The sequence below is a fragment of the Scyliorhinus canicula genome, chromosome 10 (genome assembly GCF_902713615.1).
Source record: "Scyliorhinus canicula chromosome 10, sScyCan1.1, whole genome shotgun sequence".
NCBI classification, from domain to species: domain Eukaryota; kingdom Metazoa; phylum Chordata; class Chondrichthyes; order Carcharhiniformes; family Scyliorhinidae; genus Scyliorhinus; species Scyliorhinus canicula.
In genome coordinates, this window is record NC_052155.1 from 16,437,673 (window position 1) to 16,456,812 (window position 19,140).

Genomic DNA, 19,140 nt, shown 5'->3' on the forward strand with positions numbered 1-19,140 from the left:
ACAAAGGATATTGAGGGCTGTCAGAGGGGGCAGAGGAGATTCATCAGACATCGCATCAGACATGAGTGGACAGGCTGGAGAAAGTAGGATTGCTCTTCTTGCAAGCGGAGAAGCTTAAGGGGGCATTTGATAGGGGCTTTGATAGAGTAAGCAAAAAGAGACTGCTTCCAATGGCAGACAAATCAGTAACTAGAAGACCGAGGTTTAAAGAAGTTGACAAAAAGGACCAGAGATGGCACAAGGAGAAAAAAGTCTGCACTGCAAGTTGTGATCATCTGTAATGCAGGGAAAGGTGAGGGAAGCAGATTCAATAACATTCAAAAGATAACTAGATAAATAGTGGAAGATAAATAGATAAAGATGCGAGGCTATGGGAAAGAGGCATGGAACTAATTAGATTGTGGGTGAACTTAAGGCATGGATCGGTACTTGGGACTACGATGTGGTGGCCATCACGGAAACTTGGATAGAAGAGGGGCAGAAATGGTTGTTGGAGGTCCCTGGTTCTAGATGTTTCAACAAGATTAGGGAGGATGGTAAAGAGGTGGGGGGGTGGCATTGTTAATTAGAGATAGTATATCAGCTGCAGAAAGGCAGTTCGAGGAGGATCTGCCTATGAGGTAGTATGGGTTGAAGTCAGAAATAGGAAAGGAGCAGTTACCTTGTTGGGAGTTTTCTATAGGCCCCCCAATAGCAGCAGAGATGTGGAGGAACAGATTGGGAAACAGATTTTAGAAAGGTGCAGAAGTCACAGGGTAGTAGTCATGGGTGACTTCAACTTCCCAAACATTGAGTGGAAACTCTTTAGATCAAATAGTTTGGATGGGGCGGTGTTTGTGCAGTGTGTCGAGGAAGCTTTTCTAACACAGAATGTAGATTGTCCGACCAGAGGGGAGGCCATATTGGATTTGGTACTCGGTAATGAACCAGGGCAAGTGATAGATTTGTTAGGGGGGGGAGCATTTTGGAGGTAGTGACCACAATTCTGTGACTTTCACTTTAGTAATAGAGAGGGATAGGTGCGTGGAGCAGGGCAAGGTTTATAATTGGGGACGGGTAAATACAATGGTGTCAGACAGGAATTGAATTGCATAAGTTGGGAACATAGGCAGTCAGGGAAGGACACTTGTTCAAGGAACAGGTACTGCGTGTCTTTGATATGTATGTCCCTGTCAGGCAGGGAAGAGATGGTCGAGTGAGGGAACCATGGTTGACAAGAGAGGTTAAATGTCTTGTTAAAAGGAAGAAGGAGACTTATGTAAGGCTGAGGATACAAGGTTCAGACAGGGCGCTGGAGGGATACAAGATAGCCAGGAGGGAACTGAAGAAAGGGATTAGGAGAGCTAAGAGAGGGCATGAAAAATCTTTGGCGGGTCGGATCAAGGAAAACCCCAAGGTTTTTTACACATATGTGAGAAATATGAGAATGACTAGAGCGAGGGTAGGTCCGATCAAGTGTATCGAGTCTGAAGAAATAGGAGAGGTCTTGAACGAGTACTTTTCTTCAGTATTTAGAAATGAGAGGGGCCATATTGTTGGAGAGGACAGTGTGAAACAGACTGTTAAGCTAGAGGAGATACTTGTTAGGAAGGAAGATGTGTTGGGCATTTTGAAAAACTTGAGGATAGACAAGTTCCCCGGGCCTGACGGGATATATCCAAGGATTCTATGGGAAGCAAGAAATGAAATTGCAGAACCGTTGGCAATTATCTTTTTGTCCTCACTGTCAACAGAGGTGGTACCAGGGGATTGGAGAGTGGCAAATGCCGTCCCCCTGTTCAAAAAAGGGAATAGGGATAACCCCGGGAATTACAGGCCAGTTAGTCTTACTTCGGTGGTAGGCAAAGTAATGGAAAGGTTACTGAAGGATAGGATTTCTGAGCATCTGGAAAGACACTGCTTGATTATGGATAGTCAGCATGGATTTGTGAGGGGTAGGTCTTGACTTACAAGTCTTATTAACTTCTTTAAGGAGGTGACCAAGCATGTGGATGAAGATAAAGCAGTTGATGTAGTGTACATGGATTTTAGTACGGCATTTGATAATGTTCCCCATGGTAGGCTTATGCAGAAAGTAAGGAGACATGGGATAGTGGGAAATATGGACAGTTGGATAACGAACTGACTAACCAATAGAAGTCAGAGTGGTAGTGGATGGCAAATATTCAGCCTGGAGCGCAGTTACCAGTGGCGTACCGCAGGGATCAGTTCTGGGTCCTCTGCTGTTTGTGATTTTCATTAATGACTTGGATGAGGGAGTTGAAGGGTGGGCCAGTAAATTTGCAGATGGTACGAACATTGGTGAAGTTGTGGATAGTGGGGAGGGCTGTTGTCGGCTGCAAAGAGACATAGATAGGATGCAGAGCTGGGCTGAGAAGTGGCAGATGGAGTTTAACCCTGACAAGTGTGAGGTTGTCCATTTTGGAAGGACAAATATGAATGCGGAATACAGGGTTAACGGTAGGGTTCTTGGCAATGTAGAGGAGCAGAGAGATCTTGGGGTCTATGTTCATAGATCTTTGAAAGTTGCCACTCAAGTGGATAGAGCTTTGAAGAAGGCCTATGGTGTGCTAGCGTTCATTAGCAGAGGGATTGAATTTAAGAGCCGTGAGGTGATGATGCAGCTGTACAAAACCTTGGTCAGGCCACATTTGGAGCACTGTGTGCAGTTCTGGTCACCTCATTTTAGGAAGGATGTGGAAGCTTTGAAAAAGGTGCAAAGGAGATTTACCAGGGTGTTGCCTGGAATGGAGAGTAGGTCTTACGAGGAAAGGTTGAGGGTACTAGGCCTTTTCTCATTAGAACGGAGAAGGATGAGGGGCGACTTGATAGAGGTTTATAAGATGATATGGGGAATAGATAGAGTAGACAGTCAGAGACTTTTTCCCCGGGTGGAACAAACCATTACAAGGGGACATAAATTTAAGGTGAATGGTGGAAGATTATAGGGGGGGGATGTCAGAGGTAGGTTTTTTACCCAGAGAGTAGTGGGTACATGGAATGCACTGCCTGTGGAAGTCGTTGAGTCGGAAACATTAGGGACCTTCAAGCGGCTATTGGATAGGTACATGGATTATGGTAGAATAATGGTGTGTAGATTAATTTCTTCTTAAGGGCAGCACGGTAGCATTGTGGATAACACAATTGCTTCACAGCTCCAGGGTCCCAGGTTCGATTCCGGCTTGGGTCACTGTCTGTGTGGAGTCTGCACATCCTACCCGTGTGTGCGTGGGTTTCCTCCGAGTGCTCCGGATTCCTCCCACAGTCCAAAGATGTGCAGGTTGGGTGGATTGGCCATGATAAATTGCCCTTAGCGTCCAAATTTCTATGATAATCTATGATTAACCTAGGACAAAAGTTCGGCACAACATCGTGGGCCGGAGGGCCTGTTCTGTGCTGGATTTCTCTATGGTCTATTTTACTTCAAAGAGCTGACTCGGGCATTATGGGCTAAGTAACCTCCATCTGTGGTATTTTGTGCTGTGGTTCAAACAACTGAAGATCCCACCACCTTCTCAATGACAATTAGGGTTGGGCAATAAATGCTAGTCTAGCCAATACCATCCTTGTCCTGTGAAAGAAAATAAATATTAAATAATTTAAAGATTTCATTACAATCACAACAGTATTTTGTACTTAACTCCAAGAGGTTCAGCCTAGTTAGTTAGCATACACTCACCACCCACATTCAGTCTCCCTCAATCTCCAGATGAGAAAGAATGCAATGCTGTCGTGAACTAACTTTGCATCCTTGGTGAAAGCGAAATAAATTTGATGAAACAGATTATACACATTTAAGCCAATGATTGACAGCTAAGTAAATGGTCATGAAACAAAAACGAGATGGCGACCATAGAATCATAGAATTTACAGTGCAGAAGGAGGCCATTCAGCCCATCGAGTCTGCACCGGCTCCTGGAAAGAGCACCCTACCCAAGGTTAACACCTCCACCCTATCCTCATAACCCAGTAACCCCACCCAACACTAAGGGACACTAAGGGTAATTTATCGTGGCCAATCCACCTAACCTGCACATCTTTGGACTGTGGGAGGAAACCGGAGCACCCGGAGGAAACCCACGCAGACACGGGGAGGATGTGCAGACTCCGCACAGACAGTGAACCAAGCCGGAATCGAACCTGGGACCCTGGAGCTGTGAAGAGATTGTGCTATCCACAATGCTACCGTGCTGACCAACTCCTGTACTGCAGAGGGTTTTGGACCAGAGCAGTCTACAGCATACAAGCAGGCCAATCCAGTTTATCACCTTGATAACAGTTCTTTGCAAGAATAGTTCTTGCAAATAGCTAATCCCTTTGTCCTACTTACATCTTTCTCCAGTCATTAGAAAGCAGCAAAACATCCAAATTACTGAGGTCTTTGTACAGTTTACTGCATTCAATTTAAAGTTGGGAAAAACAAACTGTCTGCTAATCCATCTCTTAAACGCTAAAGTCCAAGTGAGCCTCCTTGAACTTGTTGGATAAAACACTTGAATGCGAAGCAGACTATAAATTGGAGGAGCATTAGAAAACTACAGGCATTTAGAAACACAAAAAAGGTTATTGCCATAATCTGCTTATGAAGTAAATGATTATCTAAACAAAATGTTTTCCTGAGTTATGAACATTATAGTGTCATTGCTGCTAAAAATATACTTCTAAAATGTTGCAATGCATCTACTTTTATTAAGATTTTCATGTATTATGGTGGATTATAGAGCTGAAGCACGTCCCAGATTTGAAGCATTTTACCTTGGTGCAGTCTGCCCGTACAAACTCTGCAGCAAAAAGACGTTCGTTAGAGTAACATCTGTTTTTCATGTCACCGTACCGCTGAATGCACTGTTCCACAGAAATATCAGCAATATCTGTTAGAGGAGAAAGGATGAAAAAGAATTTATGCAATTATCCTCACAGAAACATAGAAAATAGGAGGAGGCCATTCAGCCCTTCGAGCCTGCTCCGCTACTCATGGCTGATCATGAAGATAACTTTAAATATATTTTTATTAGGGTTTTTTCATATTTCTTTTTACAATAAACAAAGTAACAAAAGGATATCAGCGCAAAAAAGGTACAGAGCAGAACAAGAATTCTAATGACCATAGGAACAAGCAAGTCAAAATAAATTCAGGACAGTATACTTAAGGAACTGGTGCCTCTAGTTTATTTAATAGATTAATTCAACAAGATTAACAAATTGAGCACGACAAAATGAAGAACATTTCAGTTCAGGGTGCATGCCTTTATGTATTGCAATATCAAGACTAACAAAATGAAATTAATTAGCTGATGAAAATCCCAATAGGAGTAAGTCAGCCAAAATGGAGCCATGAATTTAAGGTGGGAGTCCCATAATTTGCAAAATGCATCAGACTTAGAACGGATCAGAGAGGTCAGGAATTCCATAGAGATGCATTCCATAATTAACCTATGCAAGTTTTGGATTGAAGGATATCTGTCACTAATTCATCAGCATAGGATATTCCTATGAGCCACAATGGACAGGATATTGTACAGCTTTTTCTCGTTAGAGTTAGTAATTCTCCACCTGCAAGACCCAGAATCAGGAGACAGGATTAGTATGTAAAGCTCTATCAAAAATCCTCTCCAGCATCCTAACGACTCCCTACCACAAGGATAGAATCTCAACAAGGGTCCAGAGCAATGTATGTAATCACCCTCAACTACCAGGCACTTTAGGCACATCGGTGATTTAGCAGGATCAAACCCGTGTCTAAGACTAGATGATGTATGCAAGTGGTGTGGTATTTTGGCCTGGGTCTCCATTTTTTTTAACAAACCAAAATTTTAAAGGCTCGTTTAGCACAGTGTGCTAAAGAGCTGGCTTGTAATGTAGAATAATGCCAGCAACGCGGGTTCAATTCCCGTAACAGGCGGCGGAATGTGGCGACTAAGGGCTTTTCACAGTAACTTAATTGAAGCCTACCTGTGACAGTAAGTTATTATTATTCTTTAAATGTGCATCTACTCACTGCTATTTTGGGCAGCACGGTAGCACAAGTGGATAGGACTGTGGCTTCACAGCGCCAGGGCCCCAGGTTCGATTCCCCGCTGCGTCACTGTCGGTGCGGAGTCTGCACGTTCTCCCGTGTCTGTGTGGGTTTCCTCCGGGTGCTCCAGTTTCCTCCCACAATCCAAAGATGTGCAGTTTAGGTGGATTGGCCAAGATAAATTGCCCTTAGTGTCCAAAAAGGTGAGGAGGGGTTATTGGGTTACGGGGATAGGATGGAAGTGAGGGCTTAAGTGGGTCGGTGCAGACTCGATGGGCCGAATGGCCTCCGTCTGCACTGTATGTTCTATGTTCAAACCCATATATTACCCATGTTGCCCCGTCAATATTGATTGCCAAGTCCTTTCTCCAAGACTGTAAGGTACACGGATGTGTTAACACAGGGTCTGGAATTTAAAGTATCATGAACTTGTTTGGGCTCCACACAATTGAGGATTCTTTCCACCAGGGATTCTTTTCCATCAGAGTCAAGACATAATGTTGTTTTATTAAGGATAAAATCTAAATTGTAAATACTTTTTTTTTTAAAAAGTGTCTCGCAATGGCAAATTGTTGACAAAGCTGCTCAAAGGATGACAAGGAAGCATCTCTGAACAAGTCTCCCAGCCTACAAATGCTTCTATCGCTCCAAGTGTCAAATCCATGGTCAATTAGACCGGGTGGAAAGTCTAGACTATCTTGAATAGGAGAACAGAAGTTAGTTTAGATCTCCCTTCTCGTCGACAGACTAATCTCCACGCTCTAAGAGTATTAATAATAAACATTGCACCTAGCACAACCTGCCTTAAAGTACCACTGAACAACAAGACCTGTGGAAGATAAACTGAGCGGTCTGCTTCAATATTGAGCCAAGTAGATGAAGGGTCCTTTCTAACCCAATCCTTCAAACCTTAAACAAGGGGCCAGCTGATATAGCCTAATATTCCAGTCACCCAAACCTTCCTTAGGCCGAGGAACTGGAGCTTAACAAATAAGAGGCTAGGCTTCTTCTTGTTCCAGATAAATGAGCTAATCATTCCATTGATTTCCTTAATAATTCTATGATGTGGAGATGCCGGCGTTGGACTGGGGTGAGCAAAGTAAGAAGTCTTACAACACCAGGTTAAAGTCCAACAGGTTTGTTTCAAACACGAGCTTTCGGAGCAGTGCTCCTTCCTCAGGTGAACCAAATCAATGGAATGATTAGCTCATTTATCTGGAACAGGAAGAAGCCTAGCCTCTTATTTGTTAAGCTCCAACAACCTCAAACAAACCATTGTTTGCTCAAATTACCCAGCCTTCAGAACAGCGACCATGACACCACACAACCCTGCCAGGGCAATCTCTGCAAGACATGCCAGATCATCGACATGGATACCACCATTACACATGGAAACACCACCCACCAGGTACGCGGCACATACTCTTGCGACTCGACCAATGTAGTCTACCTCATACGCTGCAGGAAAGGATGTCCCGAAGCGTGGTACATTGGCAAGACCATGCAGACAGTGCGACCACGGATGAACGGGCATCGTGCGACAATCACCAGGCATTCAGCCTCTGATCTCCGGGTAAGCGTTTTCCAAGGCGGTCTTCAGGACACGCGACAACGCAGAATTGCCGAGCAAAGACTTATAGCTAAGTTCCGCATGCATGAGTGCGGCCTCAACCGGGATCTTGGATTCATGTCTCATTAGATTCACCCCCCACCATCTGGCCTGAACTTGCAAAATCCTACCAACTGTCCTGGCTTGAGACAATTCACACCTCTTTAACCTGGGATCATCCCCTATTTCTGGATCTGTAATGATTTGATTACCCGCAAATGCCCGCATTCCAAGCATTGTCTGGCATCTCTGACTTTGTCTATATATATGTTTCTGGAACATATCTCTCCATTCACCTGAGGAAGGAGCAGTGCTCCAAAAGCTTGTGTTTGAAACAAATCTGTTGGACTTTAACCTGGTGTTGTAAGACTTCTTAATAATTCTAGTAATACGGCAGCATCTGCAGGGGGTACAACAATCTAGGAAACACATTAATTTTGATCGGGGCAATCCTTCCCAGCCAAGAAACCAACAGGGCTGACCAACAAGCTAAATCCCATATAATAGATGCAATCAACCAAACAAAGTTGGCCCCATACATACCTGAAGGGCAATTGAAACACTCAAATACTTAAATCCCAAGGGGGACCATTTAAAGAGGAATTAGTCAACCTCTCCTAACCCGAATATCCGTAACTTGTACATCAAATAATTCCACTCAATCCGTTCAAATGCCTTTCCCGTATTATTCCGACACCCTGGGCCAGCGTGGAGTCAATTCCGTCCCCACTTGACCCGGTGCCACAACACAGTTGAAATTATTTTAATTTTAAAATACCCGAGATATTCGGCAGCCCAATAACTACAGTCAACAGGTTTGTAAATTAATACCATTTAAAAAAAAATAATAACAGTAACTAGTATGGTACGGTCAAGGAACTCTATCCCTAACCGCATCTCCCCCATTGGGATTAGAACAGTGCATCACCAAGTTCTCAGAGACAATTAGCAACGGGCAATAACTATCGGTCTTGGCAATAACACCCATATCCCAGGAATGAAATAAGAAAAATTCTATATTTTTTTTAAAACAATTTAAATAGTAAAATAGATTCCTTTGCGATCTGAAAATGATAACACAAGCTTCATTTCACAAAGAGGTCAATAAATAGTGAGAGAAATGTATTATGTGATCACAAATAATCTCACTGGAAGTAACTGGCTTAAAAGGGCCAGAAGACAAAAATTATGAGGGAACAGAATGAAATTAGAAAATTATTCTTCAATAGCTAAATAAATTGGACTACATGCTCATTCTATTGGACTTAATAACTGCTAAACAGTTCCCATCACAAAGCTTAAGCTTAGTTTAAAACAAATAGCAAAAACATGTTTACGGCTTTCTTTCCAACTATTTTATTTGTTTTTAAAACAGGATTGAAACTTGTAAATTTCAAACACTTTAGTCAGAATCTGCACGTTGTTCGAGTTGTAAAATTAAGTTATATCTTAATTACATTTAATTCATGCATCAACCCAAAGATAAAAGCAAATCGTCTTATCCAAATATTTTATATACTGCTTGGTTCTGGACCAATTTCCAAAACGGATCCAGTTTGTTCTCTCTTACTTACCAACACAAACCAATTTATTAATTTGTCCTTTTTTCCACTTCAGTAAATCACCACCTTTTCCACAACCTAGGTCCAAGACACAGATGCTGTGCCTGTTCTTCTGCTTCACTTGTTCAAGATACTCTCCTGCAATAAAAATCAAGTTTACCTCAAAAATTTCTTGAACTTGAGTATTAACCACACTTTTAAAATGGAGGCCGGTGTAGTTTGTGGAGATCCCTGAAGTGATAGCAGAACACGTTTCAGGTCAAGGTTACATTTTATCTGTAACTTGTTATCCCGTTCGGATGAGTACATCAAAATTGTATAACTATCTTTCTCTTTCAGATGCTTGCCTTCCTCCTGCACATTTTAGTTTCAGGTTTCTCAGGGGCTGTTTAGCACACGGATAAATCACTGGCTTTGAAAGCAGACCAAGGCAGGCCAGCAGCACGGTTCAATTCCCGTACCAGCTTCCCCGAACAGGCGCTGGAAGGTGGCGACTAGGGGCTTTCACAGTAACTTCATTGAAGCCTACTCGTGACAATAAGCCATTTTCAATTTTTCATTTCACCTGACAGAAACCCACGCAGCCACGGAGAAAATGCAGACTCCGCAGAGTCAGTGATGTCCTGGCATTAATTGATTGACCTCCAACGACCACAACCATTTTTCTTTGTGCCAGGGACTTTTCACAGTAACTTCATTGAAACCTACTTGCGACAATAAGCGATTTTCATTTCATCATATTTTCTTGTCTTTTTACAATGTAAAGTGATGACAACTTTATAAGCATATAATAGTCTAGCCTTGCTATTTTAGATTAATACAAACTACTCAAAGTTGCAGAAAGTGCACTACAATGATTGGGTTTTGTTGCCCAACAACTCCCCCTTCAATGCTATCACTGTGTCCAAAAAACGAAACCCTCCCTATTCCCATAGAATACAACATTGTGGAAAGAATATGCAACAAACATACAGCAGTGAGTGCAGGCATGTGTGATCAGGAAATGGGAATAAATTGATTCATCGTGACATAGGCTGCCTTCTGCACCTTGCCAGTTTACCACCGAGATATGCATGTAAACCTGAATGTAAATAGCTTTGCCAATTCTGGGGTTTCAAGTATTGGATGGTAAAATGCAATTTCTTTCTTTAAAAATTGTTCTTGGGATGTGGGCGTCGCTGGCTGGGCCAGGACAATGCTTTCATGGTCACCGTTACACAATTAATTCCAGATTTTTACTGAATTCAAATTTCACCAGCTGCCATGGTGGGATTCGAACACAAAAACATTACCCGAGGTCTCTGGATTACTAGTCCAGTGACAATATCACTACGCCACCGCCTCCCATAATAATAGCCTGTGAATCAGATGTTTTCTGTTCAGTCACAGATTTGGCAGTCTGTTGAGCCAATACGAATTTTATTTTAAATCACTCTACATCAAATTAAATTTGAAACCCTTGAGCTGGACACAAAAGAGCCCATGGACCTGTTTTCAAAGTTTGAGGGGAGAGATCTCCTCGGTATCCTGGTCCAATATTCATCAAACCGGCTGCCATTATTCCTACGTTACTGCTCTACGTTGGATGTACGTAATTGGCTTATGGACATCCTGAGAATGTGAAAAATGCGAGCCTTCCATTCCCCCGCTTCCAGAGGTGCAAATGCACTATAAATCAGATTATAAACATACCAATAAGCACACTCTTGATCCAGTTGTTGAAGTTGCGCATGTAAACGATACGGCTCTGATTACGAACTGCCAAGCCACATTCCTGAAGCTCGTTGTAGTGTGCAGCCACTTTACTACAGTGTCCTTCATCAGTTTTCTGATTCAAAAAGAAACAAATAATTTTTAGAGATGCAAAATTAACCTCAGATCTTATTTTGAAAAAAGCTTGATGATGTGGGTAGAGAGATTAAACAGCAAATGGAGAATAGAAAAAGTTTTCGCCATAAATGCATTTTCCCATCAGTAGATTTAACAGAATTTCTTAGGCAAAAACAACCATTTGGACAACATTTGCATCAGGGGCTGATTTAGCACACTGGGCTAAATTGCTGCCTTATAATGCAGAATAAGGCAGCAGCGCAGGTTCAATTCCCATACCAGCCTCCCCGAACAGATTCCGGAATGTGGCGACTAGGGGCTTTTCACAGTAACTTCATTGAAGCCTACTTGTGACAATAAGCAATTATTATTATTCAGTGCGAGACTACTATTGGTGACATTTAGGACTGAGCAAAACGGTTACATTTCAAGGAATATTTACTGCCAAAATGCAAACAGATTTTCTATACCAGGTTTTCACACAATGAAGGAAACACACCTCATCGCTGAGGTGTCAAGCTGTTATGTTTCTGGATCTATCTGCATAACCACGATGCCACCAGACACTCCGGAGAGGTTTTGATCATTATCCTACAATTTCTGCTCACTCTACTTTGATGGCTCCCAGAGGCAAATGACACTCAATGTCACACCGGCTGCAAACCCCCCCCCCCCAATCTTGTAATACAAATACAAAGGGAAGTGTGGTGTAGCCCCTCCCCTTGGCAAACCCGAGGAGGCAGTGCCTCCCTCCCACCCCTTGGCAAACCCGAGGAGGCAGTCCCTCCCTTCCTCCCTCTGCAAACCCGAGGGGGCAGTGCCTCCCTCCCTCCCCTCGGCAAACCCGAGGAGGCAGTCCCCCCCTCCCCTCGGCAAACACCGAGTGTGCAGTCCCTCCCTCCCTCCCCTCGGCAAACCCGAGGGGGGTCAGTGCCTCCCTCATTCCCCTCGACAAACCTGAGGGAGCAGTCCCACCCTCCCTCCCCTCGGCAAACCCGAGGAGGCAGTCCCCCCTCCCCACGGCAAACCCCGAGTGGGCAGTCCCTCCCTCCCTCTGCAAACCTGAGGGGGAAGTCCCTCCCTCCCTCCCCTCGGCAAACCCGAGGGGGGTCAGTCCCTCCCTCCCTCCCCCCGGCAAAACCCGAGTGGGCAGTCCCTCGCTCCCTCCCCTCCGCAAACCCCGAGGGGACAGAGCCTCCCTCCCTCCCTCCCCCCGGTAAAACCTGAGGAGGCAGTCCCGCCCTCCCTCCCCTCAGCAAAACCCGAGAGGCAGTGCCTCCCTCCGCTCTGCAAACCCAAGGGGGCAGTCCCTCCCTCCCCTCAGCAAACTAGAGGAGGCAGTCCCTCCCTCCCCTCGGCAAACCCAAAGAGGCAGTGCCTCCATCCCTCCCCTCGGCAAACTCGAGGAGGCAGTCCCTCCCTCCCTCTCTCCCCTCGGCAAACCCCGAAGAGGCAGTGCCTCCCTCCCTCCCCTCGGCAAACCCGAGGAGGCAGTCCCTCCCTCCACTCGGCAAACCAAAAGAGGCAGTGCCTCCCTCCCTTCGCAAACCCGAGGGGGCAGTCCCTCCCTCCCTCCCCTCCGCAAACCCCGAGGAGGCAGTCCCCCCCCTCCCCTCAGCAAACCCCGATTGTGCAGTCCCACCCTCCCTCCCCTCGGCAAACCCGAGGAGGCAGTCGCCCCTCCCCTCGGAAAACCACGAGGAGGCAGTCCCTCCCTCTCTCCCTCCTCTCGGCAAACCCGAGGAGGCAGTCCCCCTCCCCTCGGCAAACCCCGAGGAGGCAGTCCCTCCCTCCCCTCGGCAAACCCGAGAAGGCAGTCCTTCCCTCCCTCACTTCGGCAAATCCGAGGGGGCAGGACCCTGCCTCCCATCGGCAACCCGTAGGGGGCTGTGCCTCCCTCCCTCCCCTCGGCAAACCCGAGGAGGCAGTCCCTCCCTCCCTCCCCTCGGCAAACCCCGAGGGGGCAGTCCCTCCCCTCGGCAAACCCCGAGGGGGCAGTCCCTCCCTCCCCTCGGCAAACCAGAAGAGGCAGGCATTCCCTCCTCCGCAAACCCCAAGGGGGCTGTCCCACCCTCCCTCCCCTCGGCAAACCCAGAGGGGGCAGTCCCACCCACCCTCCCCTCGGCAAACCCCGAGGAGGCAGTCCCCCCCTCCCCGGCAAACCCCGAGTGGGCTGTCCCTCCCTCCCCAAACCTGAGGGGAAAGTCCCTCCCTCCCCTCCCCTCGGCAAACCCGAGGGGGGTCAGTGCCTCCCTCATTCCCCTCGGCAAACCTGAGGGGGCAGTCCCACCCTCCCTCCATTCGGCAAACCCGAGGAGGCAGTCCCCCCCTCCCCTCGGCAAACTCCGAGTGGGCAGTCCCTTCCTCCTTCTGCAAACCTGAGGGGGAAGTCCCTCCCTCCCCTCGGCAAACCCGAGGGGAGGGAGGGAAGGAGGGACTTCCCCCTCAGGTTTGCAGAGGGAGGAAGGGACTGCCCACTCGGAGTTTGCCGAGGGGAGGGGGGGACTGCCTCCTCGGGTTTGCCGAGGGGGGTCAGGGCCTCCCTCATTCCCCTCGGCAAAGCTGAGGGGGCAGTCCCTCTCTCCCTCCCACCGGCAAAACCCGAGTGGGCAGTCCCTCCCTCCCTCCCCTCCGCAAACCCCGAGTGGGCAGAGCCTCCCTCCGTCCCCTCGGCAAAACCCGAGGGGGCAGTCCCGCCCTCCCTCCCCTCGGCAAACCCGTAGAGGCAGTGCCTCCCTCCCGCCCCACAGCAAACCCGAGGAGGCAGTCCCTCCCTCCCCTCGGCAAACCCAAAGAGGCAGTGCCTCCCTCCCTCCCTCCCCAAATCCCATGGGGGCAGTCCCTCCCTCCCTCTCCTCGGCAAACCCGAGTGGGCAGTCCCTCCCTTCCGCAAACCCCGAGGAGGCAGAGCCCCCCTCCCTCCCCTCAGCAAACCCGAGGAGGCAGTCCTTCCCTTCCTCACTTCGGCAAATCCGAGGGGGCAGTCCCTCCCTCCCATCGGCAAACCCGAGGGGGCTGTGCCTCCCTCCCTCCCATCGGCAAACCCAAGGAGGCAGTCCCTCCCACCCTCCCCTCGGCAAACCCCGAGGGGGCAGTCCCTCCCCTCGGCAAACCACTCTGGCCAGACCAGACCCAACTATGGCTAGGACACTGAACCGAAACACCAATATTTTATTTTTCCAAGACTGAAGAGCGAATACTTCACTCCAGGAGAGATTGCAGAAAGAATTAGGAATTTGGTATTTTAAAACAAAACTTTTATGATCAATCTATTATTTAACTCACACCCATAAATAGCTTACAATTACCCCTTAAACCTACTTAATACAGTAAATACAATTCCCTTACTTACTATTTCTTCCTAATTAAACAAGAAAGGAAAAAACATCCATCTTTCAATCCACCCTACATCACAATGGAACAGAATAATACTGTTGCTTTCCAGAACTGATCTGGCTGCTGAGAACACAGCTGCAGACTGGCTTGATTACTTCAAAAAGATGTTTGAAAGGGTTTGTTTTAGCTTCCCCTTGACCTCTGACAAGTCTGCATCGCTTTAAATACTAATACTATTTTATAACTAGCCTCCTGGGAGAGAAAAAGACTTTTATTGTAGGCTACAAGGTAGCCAGATATGACCTCAACTCAAAAATATTTCTCAATACTTCTGAATACCTTAGCTCCACCCAACAATGACATCATCTCCCCAAGCTGAAAACAAATTAACTCTCCAGGCTGAAAACACATCTGAACTTGCCAGGGTCAACCCCAACCCCCGTCACCCCATCAAATAAAATTGCATTAGCCCAGGCTGTTTTTCCTTTGGCTCCTCAAAGCTTTCTTGTCTTGCAGGGCAAGATGATTTCAAAATATGACTACTGCAGACAAACACTCTAGCTCAGTCTTTTAATGCTTAAATCGCCAAAAGTTGAAAATATAAGTGAAAATCCTGCATTAGTCACCCCACCCTTTGTAAACAGAGGCTGCATTTACCGCCACCCCGTCCCTCCCTCCCTGTAAACAGAGAGTGCGTCCCCTCTCTCCCTGTAATCATGGGGGGCGTCCCCTCCCTCCCTCCCTGTAAACACGGGGGGGGGGGGGCGTCCCCTCCCTCCCTCCCTGTAAACACGGGGGGGGGCGTCCCCTCCCTCCCTCCCTGTAAACACGGGGGGGCGTCCCCTCCCTCCCTCCCTGTAAACACGGGGTGCGTCCCCTCCCTCCCTCCGTGTAAACGGGGGGGGGGGGGGGGGGGCGTCCCCTCCCTCCCTCCCTGTAAACACGGGGGGGGGGGGCGTCCCCTCCCTCCCTCCCTGTAAACACGGGGGGGCGTCCCCTCCCTCCCTCCCTGTAAACACGGGGTGCGTCCCCTCCCTCCCTCCCTGTAAACACGGGGGGGGGGGGCGTCCCCTCCCTCCCTCCCTGTAAACACGGGGGGGCGTCCCCTCCCTCCCTCCCTGTAAACACGGGGTGCGTCCCCTCCCTCCCTCCCTGTAAACACGGGGGGGCGTCCCCTCCCTCCCTGAAAACACGGGGTGCGTCCCCTCCCTCCCTCCCTGTAAACACAGGGGGCATGTCCGCCCTCTGAAAACTGAGGGTGCATGTCCGCCCTCTGAAAACGGAGGGTGCATTTCCCTCTCTGAAAACGGAGGGTGCATGTCCGCCCTCTGAAAACGGAGGGTGCATTTCCCTCTCTGAAAACGGAGGGTGCATTTCCCTCTCTGAAAACTGAGGGTGCACAGACACCCCTGTAATCTGAGGGTACATTTCCCTCTCTGTAAACTGAGGGTGCACAGACCCCACCCACCCCCCCCTGTAATCGGAGGGTGCACAACCCCCCTCTGTAAACAAAGGGTACATTTCCCTCTCTGTAAACTGAGGGTGTACAGAACCCCCACCCACCCCCCCCTGTAATCTGAGGGTGCACAACCCCCCTCTGTAAACAAAGGGTACATTTCCCTCTCTGTAAACTGAGGGTGTACAGAACCCCCACCCCTGTAATCTCTGTGTGCACATCCCCCCTCTCCTATAATCTGAGGGTGCACATCCCCCCCCCCTGTAATCTGAGGGTGCACATCCCCCCCCCCTGTAATCTGAGGGTGCACATCCCCCCTGTAATCTGAGGGTGCACATCCCCCCCTGTAATCTGAGGGTGCACAGTCCCCACCCCCCTGTAATCTGAGGGTGCACAGTCCCCACCCCCCTGTAATCTGAGGGTGCACAGCCCACACCCCCCTTGTAATCTGAGGATGCATAGCCCACACCCCCCCTTGTAATATGAGGGTGCACAGCACCCCCCCATTAAGACCATAAAACATAGGAGTGGAAGTAAGGCCATTCGGCCCATCGAGTCCACTCCACCATTCAATCATGGCTGATGGGCATTTCAACTCCACCTACCAGCATTCTCCCCGTAGCCCTTAATTCCTCGCGACATCAAGAATTTATCTATCTCTGCCTTGAAGCCATTTAGCGTCCCGGCCTCCACTGCACTCCGCGGCAATGAATTCCACAGGCCCACCACTCTCTGGCTGAAGAAATGTCTCCGCATTTCTGTTCTGAATTTACCCCCTCTAATTCTAAGGCTGTGCCCACGGGTCCTCGTCTCCTCGCCTAACAGAAACAGTTTCTTTGCGTCCACCCTTTCTAAACCATGTATTATCTTGTAAATTTCTATTAGATCTCCCCTTAACCTTCTAAACTCCAATGAACACAATCCCAGGATCCTCAGCCGTTCATCATATGTTAGACCTGCCATTCCAGGGATCATCCGTGTGAATCTCCGCTGGACACGCTCCAGTGCCAGTATGTCCTTCCTGAGATGTGGGGCTTGTAATCTGAGGGTGCACAGCCCCCTCCCCCTTGTAATATGAGGGTGCACAGCCCCCCCCCCCCTTGTAATCTGAGGGTGCACAGCCCCCCCCTTGTAATCTGAGGGTGCACAGCGCCCCTCCCCCCCTGTAAACTGAGGGTGCACAGCACCCCACCCTTGTAATCTGAGGGTGCATAGCACCCCCCCTGTAATCTGAGGGTGCACAGCACCCCCCCTGTAATCTGAGGGTGCACAGCACCCCCCCTGTAAACTGAGGGTGCACAGCGCCCCTCCCCCCCTGTAAACTGAGGGTGCACAGCGCCCCCCTCTTGTAATCTGAGGGTGCATAGCACCCCCCCCCTGTAATCTGAGGGTGCACAGCACCCCCCCCTGTAAACTGAGGGTGCACAGCGCCCCTCCCCCCCCCTGTAACCTGAGGGTGCACAGCGCCCCCCCTTGTAATCTGAGGGTGCATAGCACCCCCCCTGTAATCTGAGTGTGCACAGCGCCCCCCCCTGTAAACTGAGGGTGCACAGCGCCCCTCCCCCCCTGTAAACTGAGGGTGCACAGCGCCCCCCCCCCCCATTGTAATCTGAGGGTGCATAGCACCCCCCTCTCCTGTAATCTGAGGGTGCTGTGCTGGCCCCTGCAGAGGGGCCTCGCGGTGATACCCATTCCCCCGGCCCTGACCTGACCCCCGGGCCGTACCTGGACTTTCCGTCGCTCCTGCTGCTCATCATCCTCCTCCTGCCTTTTCCATTTCTGGGGCCTTTTGTCCTCGCTGCCGGGGTTGCTAGCCGACCCCGGGGAGCGGCTCTCCTGTTCAGCCGAGCTGCTCATCTCTCTTTCCCTCGGGACGGATCTCCCGCTAATTGAACCCAATGGGGGGCAGAAATGTTCAAAGGCGCACTCAGCGGCTTCGCACCACTACTTCCTGTTAGCTGGTAACCTCTAACCTCTACGCGACCCACCCCCTAATCACTCCCCTTCCGGTTCATCCTCTCTACGGTTGCCATGGAAACCGGCCCCGCCCATTGGGGGGCCACCAGAACCAACAAGCAAAGACTTGCATTTGCATAGCGCCTTTCACAACCACACGACGCACCCCCCCCCCCATCACCTCACAGTAAATGAAGTGGTTTTGAAAAGTGAGACCCCTGCTGCCCGGTCCACAACACAGCGGCCCAACTGCGCACGGCAAGATCCCACCAGCAGGAGCAGCCAATACAGGAAAAAGTTCCAACTTGCCCAGGGAGGAAGGCGAAGATGATTGTCTCAATTTGTTTTCAAAGAACTAGAGTGGCCGCGTACCGACCGGAAAATAGATTTGGCTGCGACCCTTAACAGGGAATTGAATAAAAAGCTTGAAAGAAGAAAGGAAATAGTTACGGGGTTAAAGTCAAAGTGGAAGGGAGGTGGACTTATTGGATTTCACTTTTATAAAGCCAGCGCAGGGCAGCATGGTGGTGCAGTGGGTTAGCACTGCCGCCTCACGGCGCCGAGGTCCCTGGTTCAAATCCCGACGCTGGGTCACTGTCCATGCGGAGTTTGCACATTCTCCCCGTGTTTGCGTGGGTTTTCTGCCCTGTTGTAGGGAAAAATCCCTTGTGCCAATGCATTCAAGAGGTCGAGTCTCAAGGCAAGGTTCAAAGCGTTTTTACTGTATTTTACGAGTTCTGAAGTCCTTCAGGGAGACCCACGCAGCCAGCTCCTAACAATGGCTTGACCACGGTGATCTCTCCGATATGCAGACGAGGTTCAATATTTATAGAGAGTACAAGCATTTGCAAGGTTTTGGCGGGCTTTTGCCGTTTTACATTTGAATAGTACAGATGAATAGTACAGATACATGATTTCCTGGGCTTCCTGACTCTGACGTCAATGTCTTGTCATCTGCTTAGTTTTAATAGGTGTTCCCTTGACTTACAATGGGTTCCCATTATTTCTATGCTGTACCTTGATTAGGCGTTGAGTGTGGTTCCTGGGTTAACCTGGGAATCTATTGTGTCAGCCTCCTGTTTGATAGGATTTGTGTCTGTGTGTAAAACTAACCTAATCAATATATTTAATCCTTAGGTTTCTTTTGCCTGCCTGGTTCATTTTGGTGTTACAACATTTCATTTTATAACATTTCATTTTATAAGTCTTAGTTTTAATCAATATATATATATATTTGCCCCACTGTCAGGGTCTTGAATCGCAGATATCCCGATCTTCTGGCCATGGTGCCGTTTTAAAATGCAGCTTCGTGCTGTTGCTAGGCAGATTATAGATTCTCCATTTCGTTCGAAAAGGTTTCTCAGCTGTGCAAAAA

At 48.5% G+C, this 19,140-nt stretch overlaps 1 protein-coding gene across 1 annotated transcript in view; it reads right to left on the minus strand.

Annotated features, from left to right (window-relative positions):
* rnmt (RNA (guanine-7-) methyltransferase) overlaps window positions 1-17,787 on the minus strand; it is a 33,237-nt gene extending 15,450 nt beyond the window's left edge. The window contains exons 1-4 of the mRNA XM_038808632.1: window positions 17,535-17,787; window positions 10,880-11,015; window positions 9,200-9,325; window positions 4,756-4,871 (exon numbers count right to left, since the gene is read on the minus strand). Of these exons, the coding sequence (XP_038664560.1) occupies window positions 4,756-4,871; window positions 9,200-9,325; window positions 10,880-11,015; window positions 17,535-17,666 (510 nt within the window). The 5' untranslated portion in view covers window positions 17,667-17,787. The remainder of the gene's footprint in view (window positions 1-4,755; window positions 4,872-9,199; window positions 9,326-10,879; window positions 11,016-17,534) is intronic.
* Between the last annotated feature and the right edge of the window lie 1,353 nt (window positions 17,788-19,140).